Source organism: Thunnus thynnus, chromosome 1, assembly GCF_963924715.1.
Source record: "Thunnus thynnus chromosome 1, fThuThy2.1, whole genome shotgun sequence".
Classification (NCBI taxonomy): Eukaryota; Metazoa; Chordata; class Actinopteri; order Scombriformes; family Scombridae; genus Thunnus; species Thunnus thynnus.
This window is the reverse complement of record NC_089517.1, coordinates 31,152,995-31,178,753: the sequence shown is the minus strand read 5'-3', so window position 1 is coordinate 31,178,753 and position 25,759 is coordinate 31,152,995. Positions and strand designations below refer to the sequence as shown.

General features: G+C 39.9%; 1 protein-coding gene across 3 annotated transcripts in view; it reads left to right on the top strand.

Moving 5' to 3' along the window:
• Nucleotides 1-835: 835 nt before the first annotated feature.
• LOC137186475 (leucine-rich repeat-containing protein 49) overlaps nucleotides 836-25,759 on the top strand; it is a 36,952-nt gene continuing 12,028 nt past the window's right edge. The window contains exons 1-14 of one of the 3 annotated variants that reach the window (XM_067595455.1): nucleotides 836-915; nucleotides 1,003-1,174; nucleotides 1,386-1,451; nucleotides 1,555-1,624; nucleotides 2,600-2,797; nucleotides 2,946-3,048; nucleotides 3,549-3,752; nucleotides 4,776-4,842; nucleotides 8,715-8,858; nucleotides 15,681-15,742; nucleotides 17,979-18,126; nucleotides 20,352-20,435; nucleotides 21,811-21,986; nucleotides 22,856-22,951. In XM_067595455.1, the coding sequence (XP_067451556.1) occupies nucleotides 1,088-1,174; nucleotides 1,386-1,451; nucleotides 1,555-1,624; nucleotides 2,600-2,797; nucleotides 2,946-3,048; nucleotides 3,549-3,752; nucleotides 4,776-4,842; nucleotides 8,715-8,858; nucleotides 15,681-15,742; nucleotides 17,979-18,126; nucleotides 20,352-20,435; nucleotides 21,811-21,986; nucleotides 22,856-22,951 (1,505 nt within the window). In that variant the 5' untranslated portion in view covers nucleotides 836-915; nucleotides 1,003-1,087. Of the gene's footprint in view, nucleotides 1,175-1,385; nucleotides 1,452-1,554; nucleotides 1,625-2,599; nucleotides 2,798-2,945; nucleotides 3,049-3,548; nucleotides 3,753-4,775; nucleotides 4,843-8,714; nucleotides 8,859-15,680; nucleotides 15,743-17,978; nucleotides 18,127-20,351; nucleotides 20,436-21,810; nucleotides 21,987-22,855; nucleotides 22,952-25,759 lie in introns of all 3 variants that reach the window. The other 2 variants (XM_067595464.1, XM_067595447.1) reach the window with 2 other exon arrangements.

The window sequence follows — 25,759 nt, the reverse complement described above, 5'->3', positions numbered from 1 at the left end:
AAATGACAACAAGACTTTATAAACATGCCAGGGTTAACCTGACAGGGGGCCCTTGTGTTAACATGAGCTGTGGGCCCTTACTGACTGACTGTTCTGCCCACTCTCTGTACATTATATATGAGCCTGTCAAGTTCAGTCCATACAGCAGACACATACCAACCAGTGCTCCTATACTGGGACACTACCTGATCATCATTCATTGCTGTTTGTCTATTATTTTGCTGTTATTTCATTAAAGACAACATTTATTTTGTAGTATACACAATGTAAACACAATATAAACTGAAATAATAAGAATCAGAATCATCTTTATTGGCCAAGTATGTTTAAACATAAAAGGAGTTTGACCCCAGTTTAGTGGCTCTCAATGTACAACACCAATGAATAACAACACCACAATCTTCTGAACGATATACAAGAAATGATATATATAGGTGAAACCGTTTCTGTGACCTGGAGGTCACAGGATACAAATGGTGCAAAGCAGTGAAGAGTGCAAGGAGTGCTGAGATAAATATTAAATGGTAAAGAAATGACGTTACTCTATATACATATAGTAGGTGATTATGTACAGTATACACAGCTTATTCAGATATACAGTAATAAGTGAAATGTATTGTACATTTTATTGTTAATAGGCCTACAGAAAAAATAAACTTTAAAACTACATGTTAACACAGGCCTCTTCTACAAGGCAGCGCAACAATATTGAGTAATAATAACAGATAATTATCTAAAAAAAAAGGTGCAAACTAAACCATAGAAAAACCCAACTTAGCTAAAGAAACAATTATTGAACTAGTTTCCCTACGGAGTGCTTTTCAGTTACACGGGAAGTGAATATGTAACCAGGCAACCCCGCCGTTGCCATGGCAACAGTCCTTGTCTCCGAGCTCCAAGTTTGAAGTGCCTGAAGTAGAGATGAGCATCGGTTTTGGAGCAATTAAGTATAGCTAAACTCTAGGTACTGTAGCAAATCAGTTAGCATCTTTCTTTTAACAGCGGAACTGGAGTTGAGCTCAAGACTGAAGTGTTTTTTCTTTCAACGCCCGAGATCGCTCTCAACTGTTCTGCTAACGTTAGCTAAATGGAGTCGGAGCAAAGTGAGGGCAGGACGATGCATAAAAACAACAACACCAGTGGCGACAATAAATGGGTGTTTCTCACCCCCATGGTAAATACCACTTGTAATAGACTTTAACCATTGCTTCAATATAATGGGCTAACTTAGCTGCAGTACGTTAACTGTTGAAAGGTTCAGTAGGAATACGTTTACGTTAATGTTAGTTGAAGTTTGTAGCTCAGCTAGATGTTAATGTTTGAGCAGGATGTCTGTGTATTATTTATTGCAACACAGTTTACCAATTAGTAAAATATCTCTGCAGGTCAACAGCTGCAAGTTACACCTTACATCTGTCAAATCACTAGTACCAGAGAGAGGCCAGAGGATGGTGAGTCACAACGAGGAACACACTGAAAGACAACCTAGTTAACGCTAATTGCTTACTGTTTCAAATGCGTGCTTCACAGTTCATCATGTTCACCGTTTTGCAGGCGGACTCTCATGATTATGTAAAAGAAACAGATACGAGAATCACCCAAACGATAAATCCTTCTAACCCAAGTAAGCTTGACTTAGTTCACTCACTCACTCACTCACTCACTCACTCACTAGTCACAACTCAATAGTTTTTGTTGCGATTCAGCACAGTGTAAATAGATTAGTTTTTGGGAGCATAGAGGGAATATGAACAAACAAAAAAACACAAATGATCACAGCACATCCATGATAATAACAATAACCACAGTCACAAATTAAATACAAAGTAGTTTTTCTTTAAAGAGTACAAAAGTGTATATACATAGTAAAAAAAGTAATATACACAGCAAGGTGCTTTACATTGGGCAGAACACATTAGTCCCTACCCTGAACAAATTTCAATGCAGGGTCCCAAATCTTATTAAACACACCTCCTCTATCCTCATTATAAAATCTCAGTCTCTCCAGCCGTAATGTTCTTGACATTTCTCTCTACCACAAATCATATGTGGGTACAGAGTCCATTTTCCACACTTGCAAGATTAACTTTTTTTTTGCAATTATCACTCCAAACAAAACAGCCATTTTTTCATACTTATTGGCCAAAGATATGGAGCTTGTTGCTCCAAGGATGGCTATGAGAGGAGTTTACTGCATGACCAGAAAGAATGTGTTAAATTACTAATCATAGACTTACATCAGTTACAAAGAGGTGAAACATCAGGAAAAATGCTATGTAGAAATGATAGAGTCTGTGTAACATTTTAAACTGTATAAGACTATGTCTGACATCGACTGAACAATCATGTATACTCTTTAAACATTCGTCCCAGACCTCATCTTTTAGTTCCACATTCAGCTGATCTGCCCACGCCTGGTTATGTCCTGCTGTGTTCAACAGCTCTGTTATGTAGGATCTGATAAAAAAGGGAAACCGCTAGTAACAGGATCAAATTTATTTATTGCCTCCAGGAACTACAGTGTTGTATATTAATGAATGAATAAAGTATGTAAATAATCTTAGGGACTGATTGTTTTACTAAACCACGTCCTCCGTAGAAAACAGAAATCAGAGAAGGCTTGCTCAGACACCCTCAATGCCAGTGCCTGCACATAATCTAGTATCACTGTCAGGTGGTGCTCCAAGTGGTGCAGTTTCACATGCTGCACAAGAAGCTAGATACAAATCCAGGAGACCAACCCACAGTGCAGGGGGCACTTACTACCGTCATTCCTTAAACCTTCCTAAGCCAGCAGGTAAATATAGCAATATCACTTGACTGATGTTTAGATTGTTTTCTTTTTTGCAAATATATAGCATTGATTTTTATGCAATACATGATGACGTATATACACTATAATATATATACATATACTGAGTTCAGTGTGTTAATGTCTATGTCAGGCGGCTCTGGAATATATAAGTACAATGCAGTTCCTGGTTCCCCCCTCACTCTGTTGCCTTGTGACAGTTTTGCATCCAATTTTCAACGAATCGACTTGGACAGGTACCCTTTGTCTCTTATTTACATTGAGATCCTGGACTGTAACTTTAAGAAATGTATCTGTTGTAGTACAGAGCATGTTGGTAAACTGTATGATAGACATGCAATGTGTCATAGCAGTTCTATGTAAGTTTACTTGCAATTTCTTTCATATTCTTGTGTCATCTGCATGTCATTAAGCATAATTGGTTTTATGAACTCTATATGACCTTTGCAGTACAGTAAGACTTTCATTTAAAATGGCAAGTGCTTCAAATTACCACCAGGGAGCAGCAAAGTCCCTTAAAATACCCACCTACTAGTGTTTGCTGACAAAGAACTACTTAACCTGTGCAGAAATAAATCAATCAGTATTTACAGTGAAGTATTAAACCAGTGTTTTGCATCATTAAATTGCATGGCTTGAAGATAAAATAAACTTGTTATGTCATGAAAATCAAGCGTTGAACTTTATAATCCATATTAAGCCCAAATCTTTTTAAATGTTTTTTTTAATTATCCAGGCACTGTCTGGAAGAATGCCCCCAGCTTGGCATTATGGATGAACTGCAACTTCTCAACCTCCAGCACAATCTCATCACAAGGATCCAGCATCTTTCACATTTGCAACAGCTTGTTTTCCTGAACTTATATGACAATCACATCTCTGAAATGACTGGCATTGAAGCTCTAAGCTCTCTCAGGATCCTCATGCTGGGGAAGAACAGGTTAGTAGTCACCACTGAATTCACAAGTAAAACAAACACATGAATGGGTCGGATTTGTCTGAATACCTGTGTTACATGTGGTAGGCAGTACAGCACAGTGCATATTTGTGTTAGAAGTGCATGAGCTGCAGAGTGCTGTTTAGAAATCGAATAGCTTTATTGTTGTTTAATGGTACATATTTAAAGGAGATCTCAGATTTATTTATTTTTATTTTTTTCAAAGTTTGCAAGGTGGTCAGGCCACATCCTGTAGAATAAATGTTCCTTGGAGGATATTCAAGAATCTTGTTATTTGCATGTAGCATTTTATACATTTTATACACCAACCCGCTGCTACATGGCAGGCTGCAGAGATCAGTGTTTTCAAACAGGTGCCTACTTCAATTTGAAAACTCTTCATCTTGGTGGTAGTTGCTTTTGTTTCAAAAGGTCAACCAGAGGAAGCTTAAAGTTACAAGTTACTGAATGACATCAAGATTTTACAGGAAAACTCGCATTTGTTTCACTCTTTGTTAAACGTGACAGATGTGTTTTCAGACCCATTTCCAGGGCCATGTGTGGTTCCTGAAGAGTAGAGAATACCAATGATTTAGGTTTCCATTGGCATTTTCAAGAGACTGCAGCCTTTCATCCTGAAGTGTAATTTGATCTATGTCCATATGGACAGTCCTGAACAATAAGTCACTGTACACTACTGTATGTTCAGTGTCCTCAGGTGGGAATATAATGTTTCAATATGCTTGTCAGCCACTTGTCTGTCCTCTGCTTGGTAACTGTTAAAAAGACGACAAGCTATAAAATGAATATACAGTATTACCCATTTTCCTGTGATGCCAAAAAATTCTATTTTGCATTTGATGTGTGTACAAACAACAAAGTAATTATATAGCTGTCTGCAATTGGTACATTTAGTAATGGGCAAATATGTTGTTCATTGTTGACATACTTTGTGACAGTCATAATTTACATTTTTTTGTTATATTTTTTTACTTCTAATTATCACTTCTTCCTTATTCTTCATAGAATCCATAACATACGCTGCCTTGGAAACCTGTCCAAACTGAATATCCTGGATTTGCATGACAATCAGGTACCACTTGCTTGCAAAAGTCTGTCCTTCACTATCCTCCCACTTGAAGCATCTGTGTGTTAAGTTGTACTAATTTAGCTGCCCATGTTGAAACAAAAGGAAGATCATGATTCAACTGTGAAGTTCAGCAGCAGGAGTGGATTGACTCTTCTACCTCCTCCACAATGTGGATAACTATTGGTTTGCTCTGCGAGATACTGCACTCTAAACACTAGAGTCAAACAGACATGACAGCTGGAGGCCGGGCATGAGAATTCATGTACTCATGCTCACTCTATCTCGGTCCACTGGCCTATAAAATGGTGCGTACTCAAAGCAGTCATCATAGCCAAATTATCCACTTCTAACACCCTTTAAATAGTGCAGCTCAATGTTGTTGCTTGAGTGCCCTAAACAGTGTCAGGAACAAATAGATAATGTGGAGAAATTAACCCAGAAATCTGATGGATGTTATGATCCTGATTTTTCTTACCTCAGTTTTTAGGAACCTAACTTCAGCATTTGTTTTAGTTCCCACCACTGTTAGAGAACAAAGGATTAAAAACCATCAAACCCCACAAGCTCTTGTCTAGGGTCCACTCCCACACCCATTTCCTTAGTGATCCTAGCATAATTTATTCAACAGGCACAATAGTTTCTATGTTTTCAGTTTAAGGAATAGGTTCATATTGTAGCAGATTATGCTGTTCTTCAATTAATTTGAGTCTAAATCTATTATTAGGGGCTGTTTAGTCAGCCTCCACAACAGAGCGTGGCTGACAAATCAAATGACGTAAGATGAGGATTTTAGCAGCTCCTGGAAAGAGAAGATAAAATAGAACGGCGTCCCTTGGTCAAATTAGTGTTTTGCCAGCATGCCGCCTACACCGCTCCTCAGAGAGCTACTCCAGAGCCCTGGAAAGACTCCTTCCCTCTCTGATGTTGGCTGCTCTTTACACAAGCTTGAGTCCAAATTACTATTCTATTACAGCTACAGTGTTATGTTATTTTTGCTGACAGAGGTTGCTTTGTTGCACCTCTGTCCATCTTTTGTGTTTTCTTACTAGGTCTCTCAACTTACTTTAAACAATTCTGATAATGTAACAAGGAAATGAATTAATTCGTTAAAAAAACCCCAGAAAATTTGGTTCTGTCCTTGTTATTTAGCGTTAGCTATTTGTTGGCAGGCAGCTATTGGAGAGCAGATGATAAATCTATTATTCAGACCGGGACAGGTTGTTTTTCAATCACTGACCCTAAAACCTTCTGTTTTGTGCGCTTAAATGACTGTTAACCTTTATTCAACATTTTTCAAACTCACCAGAGACCTGACCACCCAAATGTAATGCAAATTGCTTCACAATGATAAAGATGATGAAGTCCATTAATGAAGCAAGCAAATGAATGGGTGAATTAATTAACCGTGAAACTGCAGGGTAATGGTTATTCTACCCAGACAGGTTGTTGTTTACTCACCACAGGCCATAGAACACCAGATGTTTGTCCTCTTTCTTTTTGTCTGTGCATGCTTTAACCACAATCAGTAAATCACTGTCATCATTTCTTCTTTCCTGCCTCTTTACTCCCAACCTATCTTTTTACTCGTTTGTTTCTGTAGCAGGATGTCATTTCATTTCCAGTTAGCTGGAACTATTCAAAAGGAGATATTCTCTTTGGGAGTGTAACATCCAACCCACATTCAGTCTCAGTGACCAAGGTTAAAATGTGACCTGACACTGTTGAATAAGCAGTTAGTTAGTTAGGCGGGGATGTTTTCCACTTGGGCAATTTGACTTGACTGTTCACAGGAGACAGTCAAGAATGCTTTACAGAGTCTATAAAATGAAGAAAAAATATCACCCAGTTAGAGAAGTTGGTAAAGTTCACATCCATGGTAGAAATCGCATCCCGTAATTGGAGATGATGTTTTTGATTAAGTTTGACTGAATCTGTCATGCATGGTAAGCACTCTGGGTTAGGGTTAAGCTGGGACAGGGACTCCCCACAAGGATGCTCTAGGCTTCGCTGTCATTAATGCCACCTTGAACACAAGGTTATCTGTGCTGGTGTCCTCTTCTTTGACAATACAGGCCATTGTATGAATTGTTTAAAATATGATTACTGTATTGTTTACAAGAAACATACCAAGAGCTGATGTTACTATTACCTCTTCTTGACATGTCCCTCTTAACAATGTCCTACTTGCTTATTTCAAGTGTTCAGTAAAATGAATTCTTACTTGCGAAGCACAGGTCATACATTTACCATAGTAGAACCACCATACCATACTCTGGGTGCCTGACTTGCATCAACGGAAAGCACCTCACTCATGATGTGTAACACAAGATCCAAAATGTTTACAAATTAGGTTTAGGATCCATAATCTGTGTTAGTGTGTGTGTTGAGATACTGTGTCTGTGTGTTGACAGGTGTCTGATATAGAGACGCCTCTCTTGCTTAGGTCACAGATGCCCAAGTCTAGGTCAGAGATAATGTTAACCTTGTGAGAATATAGTATTGTCTTATTTGGGCAATGGATCTTTTTTTTCTTTTTTTCTTACCTTGATCTATTCAGAGAAGGTTCACTGAGCAGTTTTCCATCCACATTACATTCATGCACTTCATTTTGGATATTTGAACCTTCCTGTCACAAACCTGCACTTATAACCTTTGAGCTATCATTGTCAGTGTGATAGTGTGTCATGATTGTCTGCTGACTGAGGCTATTCACTCCATCGGTGAGACCACACACATCTATTGTAAAGGCCTTTGAATGCAGCATGATGACCTCACTCTCTTATATCCATCAACAGATGAGACTGTTTTATGTTAGTGTTTGGAGTGGACCTGATGAACTGTGTTTATTGTCATTCTCTTTTAACTTTGCTGCTACCTCTCCATGTACACAGGCTTTCAGTACACTTGTACAGTGACCTCAGACACTTCTTTAGTTATGGCTGGTATCTGTAATGTAAAGGCTTTTTTTTCAGGGAGACCAGTAAGCCTGCTTATTTCTATAGCTAATGGAAATGTACCTGAACTTTTAGTTAAATTTGGCTCACATTTAAATTAAAATTTGTATGATTAGTGCTATACAGTGTAATTAATTGGTTGACTGAAAATGTACTTTTAGATTTTTCCCAGATCTACCTCTTCAGCCTGCTTTAGTTCCAATTGACCTATTTATGCGTTTCATGGGTATTGTATTTGATGGAATCCTTGAACCCCTGCTGCTCTTTTAACCTTTTCTACACATGTACAGTGTGCTCTATAGAGGGAAAACACATCATTGTCAGGGTAATAGCCATTGGGAATTCTCCTGATGTATTTAAAGTGTCACTCTGACATGGGCCCCTAAATATTCTCTCACAGAAAGAGAGAGGGGAGAGGGAAGGGTAAGATTTCACCATTGACTGACCCTCAAATACTTATTTGTTATCGTGATTTTGGAGGTTAAACAGGAGTCACAGCTTGATGTGGCTTACTGCATGTCATCACTCAAGATGCTCACAAGTGGTACAGATTGTTGCTGTGATATACTTCACTCTGAGGTACATTAGAGTAAAGAAAATGTTTCTGTTTTGGAGTCAATTAGCAAAATGTGTAGCCTAAGGCATTGCAAAGAAAATTGAACACAATGCTTTTTTGCTTACGTGCATCCCAAAAAATAGCTGTGTGCAGGATAAAGAATTCTGAGTAGGTGAAGCATTGATGATCTTAAAATACATGGTTTGAATGGCAGAGTGGGCACTGAATGTATACAAGTATGTTATGCTCTGCTAGCCTTTCCTCCCTCTGTATGTCTCTCTATATGCAGAATAGGATTATCTAGACTGCTGTTTTCATTAATTGTATGCTATGCACTATTTTTGTCATACTGTGCTTTCATCCAGATCTGCAGAATAGAAAACATATCTCATCTGAGCGAGCTGCGGGTGCTGAACCTGGCAGGAAACAGCATCTCCAGAGTGGAAAACCTACAGGGCCTGGACTGTTTAACTGAGCTCAACCTACGACACAACTGCATCTCTATAGTGGTGAGAGGCCTCTTTCCCGATTAGTGACAACTTAAACACTGTATTCACTGCATGCTTCAGTCATATAAAGGAAAAGGCAGTAACTGTTCACAGTGAACAAACGCTCGTCAACCTAGACTGAAGTTTCTGAAGCCTTTTCACTCTGTGTGGAATTACCGCTCTTCTGTTTTCATCAATTTCAATGTGCAAGTAGGAGTAAGAAATATTGTTAAAATGTGTTAGAAGATTTGCACCAATTGAAGTGATAGATGCAGGATATAATAACTTTTGTTTTGGCGGTGGCTGTAGAGGGGTTTGACTAGTTTTTGTACCCCGCGGTCTAACACTGAGCATTGAGGCAGCTGCACTGTGTCTTATTTGTAGACATTCTAATGCATCATACAGATGTATTTCCTCAGGCTTGTAATTATCAAAACCTGGGCACAGATTGTAAACACTGAGCTGCCCTGCAGGGAAGGAATTATACCACGGCCAAACAGCCAATGCTGTGGATGTCCCGGAGTGTGGCCATAATGCCCCTTCTAAAATTAACTACCCACATGGCCAGTTTGGCATGCCCTGTTTTGAACTTGTTGTGCCCTTGAAAGACAGTTGCGTATTTCCTCATTTAAAACTATATGCAACGCAGCAAATAAACAGACTCAACATCTCCCAGTGTCTCCGTCATCACACTGGACATCAACAGTAGCGCAAGATTTCTCCCACTCCTGCAAATATATGTGTAATATGAATGGAAACATTAATAGCTAACCTGCTTGCTAACATTAGCTAACAATTATGTGATTAGCACAAGCAGCTAAACAGTGTAAAGTGAAAGTATTAATACACATTGTGCTTTAAAGTTTACCAAGATATTGCTGCATAGTGTTAGCTAACCATGAACATACATAGAGTTTATAACTTGCTGTGAGCTCTGACGAGTTGCTACTTTTTCAGCGCAATGCAACAATTCAAGTCATTTTTGTGACTTCTCCTATGATCTCAACTCATGCTAATAGTTGCATGGGTGTCGAAACTTATTCAGATTAATTTTGATCACACATTTATAGACTTTATTTTATCATTAATATAATTAATTGTTCACATTTTTAAAAAATGAATCGGACAGCATTTTGTGAAAAAGTCAAACACTCAATGTACAGTTTTGATAAACTCAGTAGTGTTTTTCAATCCTCTGACTCCTAATTGTTGATTGTATATGGTTTTGTGCTCATACAATATAATTATCACTTATTGTTATTGCACTATTGATTTTGGCCTTGATGCCCCCAAAAATTTGTATTTATCAAAGGCCAAAGTGAGCCAAAAATGACTTAATTCCAGGCCTGCCCCTGTGATTTGTAATAGCTGAGAACAGACTTCAGCTCAGGTGTTTAATGTCACCTGCACTGATGAAATTGTTACAGCTGCCAATGATAATACAAAGTATGAATATTTTTCGGCATACTGATGAACAAACAATCACACGCCATGCACCTTGATAACTACTCCTCACTAGATAAAGGTGCTAGTAGCATGCCTCATCTTTCATCTTCATGTCATCTCTTTGGACCGTTTTCCTCTGTTATGAGATCACATGTAGCAGTTTTTACCGTGACAAAAATAATAAACAGAAATTGCATCAATAGAATCTTTGTAAGACAGTCTGTGGTGAAATGTATCTTGTTGACGTTACCTAGGGAGACGTAGCTCATTACCCACAACCTCCCACTATCTTTCTGGCTCAGTGCAAGAGAAACTGGATATTCTAAACACGGAAATTCACTCCCCTTGGTTTCTATAGTTTTAATCTGATAAACAGAACAGTGCATGCCAAAACAGGCCCCTTCATTTGTATGCAAATCCCCTAAGCCCTTTCCTGCTTTTTGGGGTAGAAAATACGAATGGAATTCAACATTGTGTTGTATGAAACCCCTTCCCATCACTCACCCTGTCCTCTGCCTGGAAGTTCTGACCAAGAACCACTTCCAGTCCTAATTATCTTATGTGATGTTTTATTTGATACACAGAAGAGGAAAAATGCATCCTCTCAGCAGATTCTCCAGTCTCTGTCATTAGTGGTGTTTGCTGCCAAGTGCTTATAACAGACACAAAGTAAATAACCATCCTCTAGGTGTCGAGGTTTCCCTGTGATTCAAGGCAGATGAAAATTAGAATTCTGGAACAGAAAAAAAGGCTGAGTGACTTTAAAAATCATTTTAAGACCTGTTATATATTATATTCTGTAATCTACATCCACAATTCACCGTTGTAACCATAAATCTCTCACATCCATTACATTTTCAAATAAATTATGGTTTTGTTACTTTAATGCTTACAACACAATGGTGATTCATCCAATAGTCATTTTTGAAAGCCTGTGCTGTTTACACTTGCTCTCAGGTAGGTCTTTCCATCAGAGAAATCCTGTGGCAGTCAGTAAGTGATGCATCTACATTTTTGGCAGCAGCAACAGTGGTTTGTTTGAAAGGGTATGAGCAAGGATAAAACAGACAAAGCAGAAAGGCATCACCCAGAGGCAGGCTGGCTTTATGGATTAGCAGGAGTTTTTCCGATAGGCTTGTCTTCATGTGAGACCAGTAATGAGTCAGGCATCACTACAATCGAAAACGTAAAAAAATTAAAATGCTGTTTGGTAGCTCTGCTGTAGATTAATCAGCTCTATGGCTGTGGTCTATGTATGTGTGTGTGTATGATAGGGTCATAAATTTATCATATCTCCTGAATCCATAATTTTTCCTCTACTAATATTATGTGGGTCTGTTCTACCTTTTTATATACTTTTGAAATGTGTGACTGAGGGGACCTAATAAATAAACATGCTTACTATTATTTACTATACTTAGATTACAACTTGAATTATAAAAGACAGGGTCAATATAACAGCGATAATGAGGATTTTTTGCAGTCTTCCCAGGATGTGAAGTTTGTGAAGTGCAGAAAGCAGAAAAAACACTAACCAGAACCATACGAGAAGTCGTCCTCAGAAACTATTTGGAAAAGGGCAGGCACTTTGAAAAAATACTTTGCAGGTGATTGGATGAACTATCTGTCTATCACCATCTATCACGGGCTATTCCTTCTCGCTGTCATCACACCTAAACCACGCCCGTAGCTGCCAGTAGTTCTTGGATGCTGATTAGACGCGAGCTGTTGGTTCGGCCACAAGTGCATAACTTGAAGCCCGTCAAGATGGATTCTCACGTGATCTCACGAATCCAGCTGCCTCGCAAGGTACGCAAAACACTGTCATCCTATAAAACTGTCCAAACTATTGATTGACAAGTGATTCATGTGAAGTGTAGTGCAAACACAACACAGCAATGAACACCTAACACCAGATTGTAGTCTGAAGTTGTGTACTTGTGTACTGCACAGCATCTACAATTAGTGTACAATACCTGAGGCCAGATGTCTGCCAGGCTCACATCTCATGTCCATGTCATTGAAAGAACAGCCACAAAACCCAACAGCTTATAATCTCTGAAAACTCAGCATCCAAATGTAGCTGTGTGTTTATTTGAGCAGCTTTCAAGCTTTTTTGTGGTATGTGTTGCATGCAACAGAGACAGCGGTGATGAGAGGTAATTCTGAGTTTGTTGAATAATGCCTCTGCCAGAGCTCAGAGAGTGTGAAAAATGAAGACACGCAAGCTTTCAGTGAGAGGAGGGTGGAGCTGGGATAAAGAGGTGAAGGCACGGGCACACACAGACACACAAATAAATATACACCCAGAGGCATACAGGCACACAACTGCACATCAAATCCTGTCAGCCCATTGGCTCTGATCAATCATTTTTTGTTTTTTGTTTTTTGTTTTTTTTGTGGAAAAAGAGACCACATTGGTGGTCGATTGTTATGCAGCACATCAGCTCAGTGATGACATCATTCTGTCTGAGACAGGGCTATATTTAGTTTCAGACAGTGTGCAGTGGCTGCTGCTTCACTATCATCCATGCAAGGACTGGCAGAGACAGAGGCTCTGGGAGTGTGGTGGAGGCTCAGTGTTAGCTAGCACTGGATAGCATGACTTGCAGTTTTTTTAACGAGTCAAACAGAACACAAGAACACAATAACATTACACTGCTAATATAACAGAAAATCCACACCCATTTTTTGCCTCAATGCAAATTATGTAAACTTAGCACAAAAAGTAAGGAAATTTGTGTTTGGCAGATTATTTCTTTGTTGTAACAATGCTTCTTGGCAATAAATCTTAAACCGTTGGAAAGCATGTTTACTTCCCTTTTAAATGGTGCCACAATTGTAAGGAACATGCATTTGTGGGATGAGCAGCAGAGCTGAGTATGTGGGTTGCGCCCATGAAAAATATGCCAAATCTTCTCTGCCAATGCCAAACAGCATATTCTGCCATTGACTCTTGTTTGGGGTTTGGTGGATTGGATGATTGAAGTTTGAAGAAACAAGACATATTGGCAATTTAACAATTTATTCATTTAACAAACATAAGCCTCCGTAGCGTGTGGAAGAACCATACACAATTCCATGCATTTGTGTCAAAACCAATTGATCTAAGTCCATCCAAAAGAAGAGAGTGTAACTGTTAAGGGCAATACAACAACTCCTTATCCAGAGAACCGCTTATATCATTTACTACCTTGCATGCTGCTGTCAAAGTGCTCTGTACAGTTCTGAAACCAGACTGATGGGGTTTAAAATGCAATGCTCAGATAGAAAGCAACGCAATTGATTATTGATTAGCTTTTCTAAATTTTTAGCTAAACAGGATAGTTTGGAGATTGACTGGTAGTTACCACCTTTTTACAGAAGCAATACATGCGCTGCTTTCCACATTTAAGGAATATTCCTGGATTAGGGATGTTGGTTTTGGTTAATTTTGCTTTTGACAAACCGACACCTGTTAACCGATAACTAACTGTTTAATTTTTAAGAAAAGTTGTATGCAATGTTAGCTTTCGTTTGTGAGAGCTGTCCAGCAGTCGGAGGTCAGAGTTAGCCTGTCTGCCCTGGTTAGTTTGACTTTTAGCTCATCCTTCTTCTCCTCAAAGTGTTTTCATTCATTTAGTCACAGTAGCTCTAGATGGCATAACATACTTGGGCTCGAGGTACAATGAATAATAATATAAATATATGGTGACCCTGATTATAAGACGACACTACCTGTATTTCTTAAAGGTAGCATGTTTATTTGCTAAGGAGTTAAAAACATCTGTGAAATGGCTTAGGGCTAATTCAGGATCAGGTTTAGGTCCTGATTATCACCATATAATTGTTAGGATTTAGAGAGACATTTAATGCTAGAAATTCAAATTCTTTTGGTAGAGAGACAGCGCAACATAGAGACAGCAAAATAGTTCCTCACAAAAATAACAACCCCTCCCCCCTTGTGGTTTGGTCCACCCTATATTTATTGTAACCGTCATGTGCAATGACATCATCCTTAATTTTGTCAGACAACCAAGTTCATGTTAGAATTAATTATATCTGGATTGGTTTGTTGGCCCCAGATTCTAATGGAGTCCAGTTTTGGTACCAAGCCTCTGACATTCATGTGGATTAATCCAAGGCCTCTGCAGTATAGGAAGTAAAGAGGAGTATCAACTAAAACTTGACTAGTAGTCTCATTTCTCAAGCCAGGCCCTTGGTCATAAAACGAGTTATAGGGAATTAGCTTTAGATTGTCAATACTTACACCATTTTGACCATGCTGACCATGCCATCTGTGAGTGGTAATACCAACACTGGGGATAAAATTAGCCTAGTAAATCTAGTAGGAAAGTTGGCCTATTTTGTTAATCAAGCAGATAAAGTCCAGACAAAGGCTCTCTAGCATTGCTCCTGATGTCACATTCTGTACTGTAGTCAGCACTTTGGCCACTGAAATGGATGAAACAAGACTGAGTTACTGTGTACTACATTTATATGATTGTGTGGATTTTCTTAAAGATGAGACTTTGTGCTGCAGTGGTGTACTGTTCTCCACAGACAAGCTAGCATAGCCTTAAGTCTAGGCTAATATGCCATTTGAATAGAGACTGGCAACAGTGCTGGAGGAGGCTGTGAGGCGGTGGCTGCAATATGGGCGGACGCTGACGCAGCTCATTCAGACTGCTGCTGGGAGTGTCCTCTCTCCTTCGCTTGCAGCATGTGCAACACTGCCCATCCACACACACACACACACACACACACAGACGTTGACACTATTCATTTCCCCCCCTCACTGCCATCTGATTAGCTGAAGTCGTTGTGGTTGTGACATTGCCTACATCCCTGTTTGTCCTCTCCAACTTGCCAGTCGGCCAGCTGCTGCTCTTCGCCCCACCCCCTCACTAAATTCTGCATTGATTTTGATGATGAATACACAACCCCCCATCCCAGTCAGTTTCCATTGAATTTATTCCAGCCATTGTTCTAGCATGATGAGGCACAGTAACTAGCTGCTCGGTATGTGTGTGCGCCTGGATGTATATGTGTTCCAGTGAGCAATCTGAGTTAGCTTCCTGCAGCAGGGGATCTCTGCATTAGCGCAGCACACGCTCTGCTCTCCCTCCCCTCCCCCATCCCTCCTCATGCTCTCTCTCTCTCTCACACTCTCTCTCTCCTGCCCCTCCTCTCCATGTGCAGACAAGGCAGCGTGCTGTATGTGTGTGTGTGCATGCGCAGGATGGATGGGGATGCTGTGTGCTGGAGCTGAGAGCTGCAAGGTGACTGAGGGAATGGAGAGGCATAAAGAGCTCTGACGACAGTGACGATGCAGTGCCCTCTCCCTGAGCACCTTCTCCTCTTCACATCCCTCCATCTCTCTCTCTTCCCTCTCCCTCTTTCTCTTTCTTTTTCTAGACTGAGGTGGACCGCCTGCCCTGCTTGCAGCGCCTCTTTCTCAGCTGCAACAACATCACCAGGTAAGAGCTCGTACTGCTTAACTCCCTCCTTCCCGCAGGGCAGGGACAGGGATAGTGGCTGGACAGTGCCATGTCCCCTCCCTTGGCTCTTGGCAGGGCCTGGCCAACAAGCTTCAGGCAGAGCACACTCAACACACATCCATGCGCGCACACACACACACACACACACGCACACACACACACACACACACACACCCACCGGGCACTTTCTGTAGCCTAGAAAATAACAACCTGGATGTGTTCTGTACAGTTAGTAATTAGCATACTGTTACCTAAGAAATGGGTGTGACAATTTTTGAAAGTTATTCAGACAACAGAGAAGAAGGGTGAGAGAAGGTATCTCACTTCCATGGAAAATTAATGACAGATTTGAAGATTGAGTGAATTCATGAGCAGCATTGCTAGGTAAGGGTGTGTAGGATGAATGAGAGGTGTGTTTTGTTACTTAGTGCAAATGTCAACCTACTTTACACACTTTTTCCATTATGTGTAGTCTGTTTTTTTTGTTTTGTTTTTTTTTTTTGCTTCTCCCTTGTCTGACCCAAGTATTTAATCAAGATGTCCTAGAGTTAACTTGTTAAAGCAGCATAGCCTTCTTTCTTTGCCTGGAGGAGGGGCCAGCATGTGGGATTCAGGGTGGGACAGTGTTCATTAGCCTCCTTGACGGTATTGTAGTCACCTTGTACTGTGATAGATCTGACCTGACATTTCAAGACAGCCCCACTGTTCAAGTGTCTATATGATTCACTACCTGACACACTTGTCACAGGGAGAATCATGACAGAGAAATAGGCAAATAATCTATTTGTATTCTTAAAACCACTCTAAACCACTCTTTTGAATGTATGCTCATAATGGCAGTGTGAAACCTGGTGTATGTACCTTTTCGGAGATGTACAATGCTGATAGGAGAACAGCTGTAGTCTGTTGCTAGGTAGAGGGGCAGAACACACTCATCTACTTGAGGCAGCCAGTTTGTCCAGTAGAGGATGTTACAGCAAAAATTATTTTCTTTTTTTATTTTATATTTTTTTCTGCCTGAAATACATTAATAACCTCATGCAGCAGGATATATGTGCAGTAGGAAATATGTGTGTGCACATAGCACACACATATTTTTGATATTCACCTCTTATTAGACCCTTAATAGCACCCAGGAACCTCACATGTGGACTTTTCACCACTGTAACTACTTCTGAGAGGTTTCATCCCAACAATCTTCAAGAGGACACTAGTCACTGTTATTATGAATGCAATAATTATGCACAATATATGAGATTTAGTCAAGCACCATAGAGTTCTCTTACATAGTCTCTCATAATCACTGTGAAGAACACCCTCTTCATTATTACTACAATATAATGGTCTCTATTATAAGTTATTGTATGTAATGACACAAAGTAGTGTACATATATGGGAATTAATAACATACAAATAGCCTAGGTTACTGGTTACTGCATGTATTAGACTGATATTAGTCTAAGATTGCCAGACCTACAACAAACTACATTCCAGTATAGAAGCGTGAGTCATTCTGAGATAATAGAAATAAATACTCTCACGTGTTTCCATTTTTAAATTTCCTGACTACTCAATCCACATGCAGAATTAGCTTTTTTCTTGTGAGATGTCTCTCAATTAGCTCTGCAATGCTAATATTTGTTCCCTAATGGGTGGATTTGCTTTAATACTTGATTAGAGGTTATTATCTGACCCTCTTTTGCAGCCAAAGAAACCTCTGGCTATGATCATTCACAGTGTAGGGTAGTAGGTTCATAAGTAGTTCCAGGCAAATGATTCATCTAAGTTATTATCCCAAATTAGCATTGATAGAATCTCAACTACCTTGTAGAGCATGACTGTGCTTTTTCATGTCTCCTTTTGCTACAGGGTGATCTCAACAGTGTAGCAGATTTTTCTCTTTTCATTGCCCCCTGAGTAATCTCAGGCTGCCAGTGTGCCTGTGAAACTGTCAGTTGTTTGTGTCTTGTTTTAGTTTGGCTCCATTCTGTCAACACAAGCCAAAATTAAAGGTTTCAGAATTAAGAGATGGTTGTCTTCTTTGAATTACCTGCTGGGTGACTCAGGCTTCCTAGTACTTTGCTGGGTCGTCATGCCTCTGTATTATTGTGAAGCATTCAGTGCACCTGGTCTCTGTATTAAAAACCCTTGTGAATGTGTGTGTGTGTTGCTTTAACTCTCGATCTCATTCAAAATGTTCTTTCTTTGTGTCTAGTTTTAATCAGCTAGCCTGCCTCGGAGAGTCGTGCTCCCTTTCTGAGCTCACCCTGGATGGGAATCCTGTAGCCCTGGAGACATGGTACAAGCAGGCCGTCCTGCGCTGTGTGCTTCATCTGAGACAGCTGGACATGAAGCGCATCACAGTAAGGCTGAACTGTTTAATTGTGTCTGCATATGTTTACTAGAGGAAAACTGCCCATTGGCCAAATTCTGCTAATAATAGCCTTTGCTGCTAATATTTTTATAATTTAGTTTATCGTCCTTACGGATGTTTTTCTATCAAACATAAGGAAGATGGATGCAGAAATAAAATAAAATGGATACATTTAATCCCTCCTGTCTATAATGCACTTTGTATTTACAAAAGCCTGCGTTACCATGGCATATGTTGATCAGTCATTTAGTGAATGACTTAAACCTTTATGTCACTGTCTGAACACACAGTATGTTGGTTAAGGTACAGTACATGTTGATTCTTGAGTGTGACTCTGTCTTAACATACATGCACACTTTATTTTGATTTCAAAACAAACCTTGGATGAGTTTACATAGTCAGTGTTGCATTCACTGTCAGTGGGGCATCTCCAAGCTCCTGTACATCTTGATGATTCAATAGTGATTAGTCTCTGTTCTCTGGAACCAGTGCTTGCAGCATTCATCATGTTCTTGGTCATGTATTAGAGGCAAAAATGTATCCTTGATTAAACAGGGATAAAGAGATAAGCATTTACAACGCATATAATGTATAGCCAATCTAACAAAACAATGATTATGCTTAAGTGTAATCATGAGGACATTTTATTTATATAGTTTGCCAGAAAGTGCTACAGTGAAATGTCAGCATTTCTTTTAGAGGCTTTCAAGCAGGGAGCACCCAGGTCTGAGCTTGTACTTTAAAGGAATCTCTAAGTACCACACACCTTGCCCTTAGAACATACTGCTGATATGCTGAAAAAAAAAACGTGGTAACTCCAATTTCAACTATTTTCATGTTTTTACTTGAATGTTAAAGCACATATACTGTAGTCCTTAACAGGTTTTGCCAGTTTCATATCCTCTTGGCCCATTAAACTCTTTCAACAAACTACTGTCTTGTAGCTGTCAATTCTGACAATAGGGCTGTTTTTTTATTTTTCTGAAAGTTTACTTTTGAGAGATGCAATGTTCTGATTTGACAACAGAAATGTCAGCTTAGTGCTGGTTTTTCCATCTTTTCAAACTGTGATATAATATTGCTGGGGGGAAGATTCCTAGTAGCCACTGAAGATCTCGATTTTTCCCTTCAGTTTAGAAAAACTTGCTCCCAGTGCTCTATGCTGTCAATGGAAATGACATCAGATTATTTGAAATAAAATCGATGCCTGACTGCTAGAAGATTATCCATTATTTATGAATGAAATGTGAGTCAATACTGCAAATGAGGAGATATAGTACTACTGTTCTGCTTTGAGGTATGTTAATAAATGCTTCTCTGTCTCCTGTGGGGATATTTGTGCTAGAACTGTTTGGATTATTTCAAAAGCTAAATGAAGGATGTTAAAACAACACATAGACTGGAGCTGTCCCTAACTAAAGAAATTATCAGTGATTTTATAGTCATTATGTTTTTTGGCTAATAAAGTATATAATCCTTCTCTGTTTGCATTATTTATGTGCAAATACATAATACATATGGCAAATAGCTTCTTTATTGAAGAAGACTGTTATGTTTGTGAATATTGTCACTGATACAAGACTTGTATTTATAATTTAGTATCACATATTACTGTATTAAACTGGAAATACTGCAGTTGATTGAAACCATAACAACAAAATAATCAACCTAATAGACCTTGTGGAGAGTGCTCAAACAAAGACAGTATTGTTAGTCAAAAATAACACCCTCTGTAACCAATAAGATATTGATAAATTTCACAGAATAGCATAAGCACCATTAGAAACTGTTCTCCTTAAAAAATATTTTAAAGTAGTGACACACCGGCCTAGTATCTTAATTGCTACTCACTAGCTGACATCAGTCCTTAATTGTTGTGCTTTTTGTTTTTTTTTTTTTTTTGCCTCTGTTGACCAACAGCTGAATATCCCCCAGCTCTCAGCTGGCACACTCAGATTGTGCTGGCAGCATTGCATTCTGGGAGTTTTGGCTGTCCCCAACAGCTGGGCTCAGTTGATCCGAGACTGAAAATCAGACAGATAATCCTGTGATGCAGCAGGCTGGTGTGAGAATCTCTCCCAGCCTCCACAGTGGTCCAGTTCTTGTGTACAGAACAGTCTCACTGACGACGTCTTTTGTGGTTCCCCGCTCTCTTGAATAATTCAGAACTCATGAATGGAGCAACAGTCTGATTGCACTAGCTATCTTTTTCAGGACGAGGATCGGCGCATGGCTGGTGTGCAGGCTCGAAAAGAGGAGGAGAAGAAGAGGGAGAGTCACAAGCAGACCATTCATAAGGTACCACTCTGATCTGATTTGCTCTTGTTGTCTTCGTCTGCCTGCATTTAGACTATAAATATGTAGCAAACACACAATGACGGCCTACGTAGCAGACAGTAGATTAACAAGTGTCCTGTGAAGCCACTGGTGCCCTTTTTCATAAATTGAGTGTTGTATGATAAGTTATTCTTGGTAGGAAGAAAATCATTAGTTGCAAAGGTGTAATGTTGGATGGAGGTTTGAAAACTGCATACTGTATGTACTGGATAGTATAGCTTTCTAAAACCATCACATATTAATGATGAAATGTGATTAACAGTGTTTTACCCATCAGCTGAATATTATATCTAGCTTAAATCAAAAGCATAGCACAGCAGTAGACCATTAATTACGAGTATGCAGGTTTAAGTAAGGATTAAGTGTATATTTGGACATAACCAACCTCTTTGGCATCTTAATGGTACATTTTATTATGATTTATATGTTTTCTTTCCTTTTTGCGCAGCTCACCCATTAAAACATAAGTTATTAGAAAGCACTTTTTATTTGTCTTCTGACTTATTGTTGAGGCTGTGTCTTAGAGGGCCACTAAATACACTTTTTGGACAAGTGCCTTTTGGAAACATTTTTAATTTATGGGGGAGGGATACACTGCCCCCAGTGGTTCTATATCTATAAATGGGTCGGTAAATTATACTTTATTTCTTTAAATGGTCTAAGATGTTCTCTCCCACACAGGCAATTAATCTGTTTCGCAGTAAATGTGTTTGTGTGGATGTGCTCCTGCTGTCTCTGAGCTGCAGTGGTGTCTTTTGCTGAGAGATGGTCTCTGTACAGAACTCATTGTCTCTTAGTAACCCAACTCCTGCTAATCCCTGGTGTTGAGAAAATGTTATATTGAATGCCTCAGCCAAGGGTTCACAAGGGCATAGGATTCACTATGAATTGATACTGACTCACTCCTTCGTTGAGGAGTGGCACATTCCATAACTAAGCATATCAAAACTACAGCTTGACAATTGAAAGACAGCAGAAGAGCAGAACTCTTCTCTCTTGCAGGGTTGGGATGTCACTTTTACTGTTGTAAGAGCCCAGAGTTAAATCTGAGGTACCAGAAGTAAATATATTGGACCAACAAATTCATATACAATTTTAGATCTAGCTTAAGTCAGGTGGGGCATCTGGCAGTAATGCCAGTCAGCGGTTTTCAAATGCTATTCAACCTCATATCTTAGCAAGGCAGAGGGTATCAGTTTGCCTCTGACTAGGTCAAGATAGACAGAGAGGTCCCACTAGCTTATATGCCCCCTGTATTTTGCTCAGGAGAATTGTCACTTGAAACCTTTTCTGTCCTCTGTTTGTTTGTGTGTGTGTGTGTCTTGTGTTCATCAAGGAAAAGCGGCGTCAGGCAATCCGTAATGCAGCACAGCAGTGGGAGGGCGTCAGGGCCTGCTTGGAGCTGCCACCAACAAATGGCGCTAAAGAAGAAGTTAGTCCAGAGAACAGCCCTGCCCACACCCCCGCCCAGACCAATGGCCTTGCACAGGAGCCTTCTCCAGATGAGCCAAGGTACACACCACATTAGCCAACGATGAAGTCACAATTTTTAGTTAATTTTTCATCGGCTGGTATGATATCAGCCTCATTTGGGATTTGGGTTCCTGTTTGGTCCAAAAAGAATCTTGGGTCTACATCTGCTTTACACATTGTATGAATACAGTAAATCAATAGGACTAACATCATGACTTTGTGTGATGTAGCTTAGATAGGAATCTGAGAACATGAGGGATTACTCTATCTTACGCCAGGTTCAGGTTACAGGGGGTTTGATTTGGTATGCTCTCAACTGTTGAAGAGTAGTTTTTTAAATCAAATTGTAACCCTTCAGAGCTGTTGACAGATTAATTTTAGGCACCCTGGTAATTCCATATTTGCTAAAATATTGACAATTATGTCAGTGCTTTGTGAATGGATGCGCAGTAGCCAATGAAATCCAAATCCATAAGGTCAAAGGACATAATATTTAAATTGACAACCATGATGAGTCAGATGAGATGGAGAAAAGTGTCTTTTAATGTACACTCACCAAGCACTTTATCAAGAATAACTGCAATCTAATGCAATCCAATACAACAGCTCTGCCATAAATTCTACTTTTACGAAACTTGTACATTTTCAGTTTTTGTTGACATTGTCAGAAAGGTGATAATCTACTTTGTTTATTAGTGAGGTTGTAGTGGGTGGTGGTGGTGTACTGGAGTGCTTTATAAAAAGTTTTCTTAATGTTTTGTCCACACATCTTCCCATTTACTTGAATGAGAAAGTGTTTCCAAACTTTTGTACATGAGTTAGAATGATCACTAGTGGTTTTGTTTGTTCCTCATCCGAGAGTGTTGTGAAATGACTAGTTTTCTCTGTTGTTTTATGTTTTTTATTAGACGGGTAAGCCCAGGATCTGGACCGGAACGACCATCAGGGGGAACAGAGAGCAGACTCCGCACCAACAGCCGTCCAAACAGCCCACGAGATCCCAAGTAAGACCAAAATACAGCTCTGACCCTCCCAATACAAATCTGCTGTGGGGTCCAAGTTGTGTGTCCAAAGTTGTCATCAGCATGCACTTAAATGCCAAAAAATATCCTGTGTTGATGAATTTGCAATGTTGTCTATATTGACCAGTAACTTTATGAGACAAAATCAGATTTGATTGCTTTGCTGATAATAATTTAGAGACTTAGCTGAAGCATCTCCACTTCATCAGTTAATTAGAATTTTGCTTTTTTAAATGTTGCATGAAGTAACATTTAAAAAGGGTATACAAACAGACAAAAATGCCAACCAGCCACTGACAACATTTCTGAAGTTTGAAGTGCAACAAGTTATTGTTACAGTGCATTATGTTAAAAAATCCACTTCTTTCATTGACAGATGAGGCATGCAAGTTGGTCCTCTATCATTCTGACACCTTTCTCAAGAAACAACCATTTCTGTCTGTTAGATCAGAGGCCAGCAGCTTTTCACTGCACCAGATAGACATTTGAAAGATCTTTCACACATGTTGAAATAGTGCCCGACACTGCAATCATACAGGGCTGCTGCTGAATTTTCCAGTGTCATTTTTTGAGTGTTGTGGTCATTAGTCTCTAACTATTTATCATACAGTGCATTCACAGTGTATACGGTTTCACCCCCACCTGCTTGAAAAAACATTCATAGAGGCTGTTGGTTGGCTGCTCCTGCCTACCTCACCTCCTAGTCGCTCAATTTTGTTATTTTGTTGTTTAAGCTGCACTACCCTATTTCTTTATTTATTGGGGGCAGAGTGGCCTAGATTGAACACGGAAAGAGATCATCCAGGTTACAGATTTGATCCCTGGAACAGCTAGTGCATCAAACCCATCTTGAAATATCCTTGAGCAGGACAGTGACCCCCTTACTTACTCTAGAGGCCTGAGTCTTGGCTGCTCCCAAGCTCTCTGCTAAATCAGTACATGTCTAAGATATCTGAAGACACAGCTTTCTTCTTCCGCTGTTTATAATATGACATTGGACGTGCTCTAAATCAACAATCTGTGCCGAGTCTAATGTTAGTGTAGGACTGATATACCCTCCTAGACAGAATGTGAAACAGGTCTGGATGAGTTATGAGAAGGCGTGCTGAGATGAAAGTGGGGGGCGGCTATGTCAAGGACTATTATTACAATTTTCAAAGACAGCCTTTCCTTCCTGCATCAGGATATGAAAATGGCCCTGAAGCACAATCCTTCAATGGCAATGCTTTCCTTTACAGGGTGTATTATAACCTCAGTCATGTGCCTTAACAGGTATTGGTGACGAACAGGACTCACGTGATTCAATCTCCCACACTCTTAAACTGTGTTCAGACAGAACGTCAAGTGAATTTTCACCTCATGTTACTTGCGTGAGTTTGACCGCTGGATCGTTTGTGTTTATTGGCCCCAAACAGCCAAAATACATAACTGTACATTAGCTGTACATTAACTGTAAATGAGCAAGCAATGGACACACTGACCATGTCTGGGGGAGTGTACCTCTGAGTTTGTGATATGCACACATTTTTTGCTCAAGTTTAAATATTTTTAACTCACACCACCAGTTGTACTACCAGTAACTTGAAAGTTAGAGAAGCAAGGTTTGTGATTAAAAGATCAAAGGGTAAAATACTCAAAATGCCTGGGAATATGTAAGTGGGAACATTAAAGGTGTTTCCAGCAGAACTTTTAAGGCTTCAGTTGCTTCAGCTGAGCTGGCACAACCCAAGTGTGTGTGTGTCTGTCTGTCTGTCACCCTCCCTTCATCTATACTATATCTTCTTTCCCAGGCTGTAGCTGTAATTTAGAGTGTGTCATTCATCAGTGTGTGGGTTTATAGAGGGCTTATAATGCTTACACATTGTAGCCCAGATAACCTAACATAGGTGTTGAAGTGCTACATGCTGACAAAAATTACACCATCCTCCCTCATGGCAAACATAAGGGGGTGGATGATGGATGAACTTGTCCCTGTTTTTTGAGGCCCTTGAATCAACACTCTTGCCTCACTATCGCATGACATCACATATCAGGTCCTTTGGGTGTGAATTCCCAGGAAATACTGACAGCAGGTGGACATTTCTTCTTTTGCACCCTGAAGAGGCCAGATCATAGGCTGAACATGGCCCATCCACACATCTGGATCTGCTATGTGGGAGCCAGGGGAGCAGGGCAACCTCCTAGTGTGTGTGTTTGTTTTCTCCCAGAACACAAACTGAGGACTGCCCTCCATATCTATAACACTAAGCCTGCTGTTGTTGTTCAATCAGAGAAGGCTGAAGAGTAAAACATAACTGTAATTGATTGAGTTTAGAGTAGTCAGAACAATGTATATGATCATTCTGAAGTTCAGAAAAATCTGGAAATGGAGAAAAAGTTGTTAATTTCTGAGACAACACATTAGACAACACAATGTTACACTTTTTGTATATTTAAATACTAGGGATGCACGATATTATCGGCACGTCATCGGTATCGGCCGATATAAGCTCTAAAACGAAATATCGGCATCGACCGAAATGAACATTTTCTGCCAGTTATGAGAGACCGATTTGTTGCCTTCTCCTCTGCCACATAACTGTGCTTCCCTCCACGGACTGCTTCACCCTGACGGTCCCGGTGCTTCCTCCGCAGGCTCCACTTCACTCAAGCTGCCTGTCAGACCCGCTGCTTCTTCTAGCGAAGGCTAGCTGGCTGTGCTTCCCTCCGGCCATGCTGCTGCTAAGGCTCCGCTAGCCTCTCAGCAAACATTAGCCCCGGCTCTCCGTGTGGATCCAACCGGAGTATCGA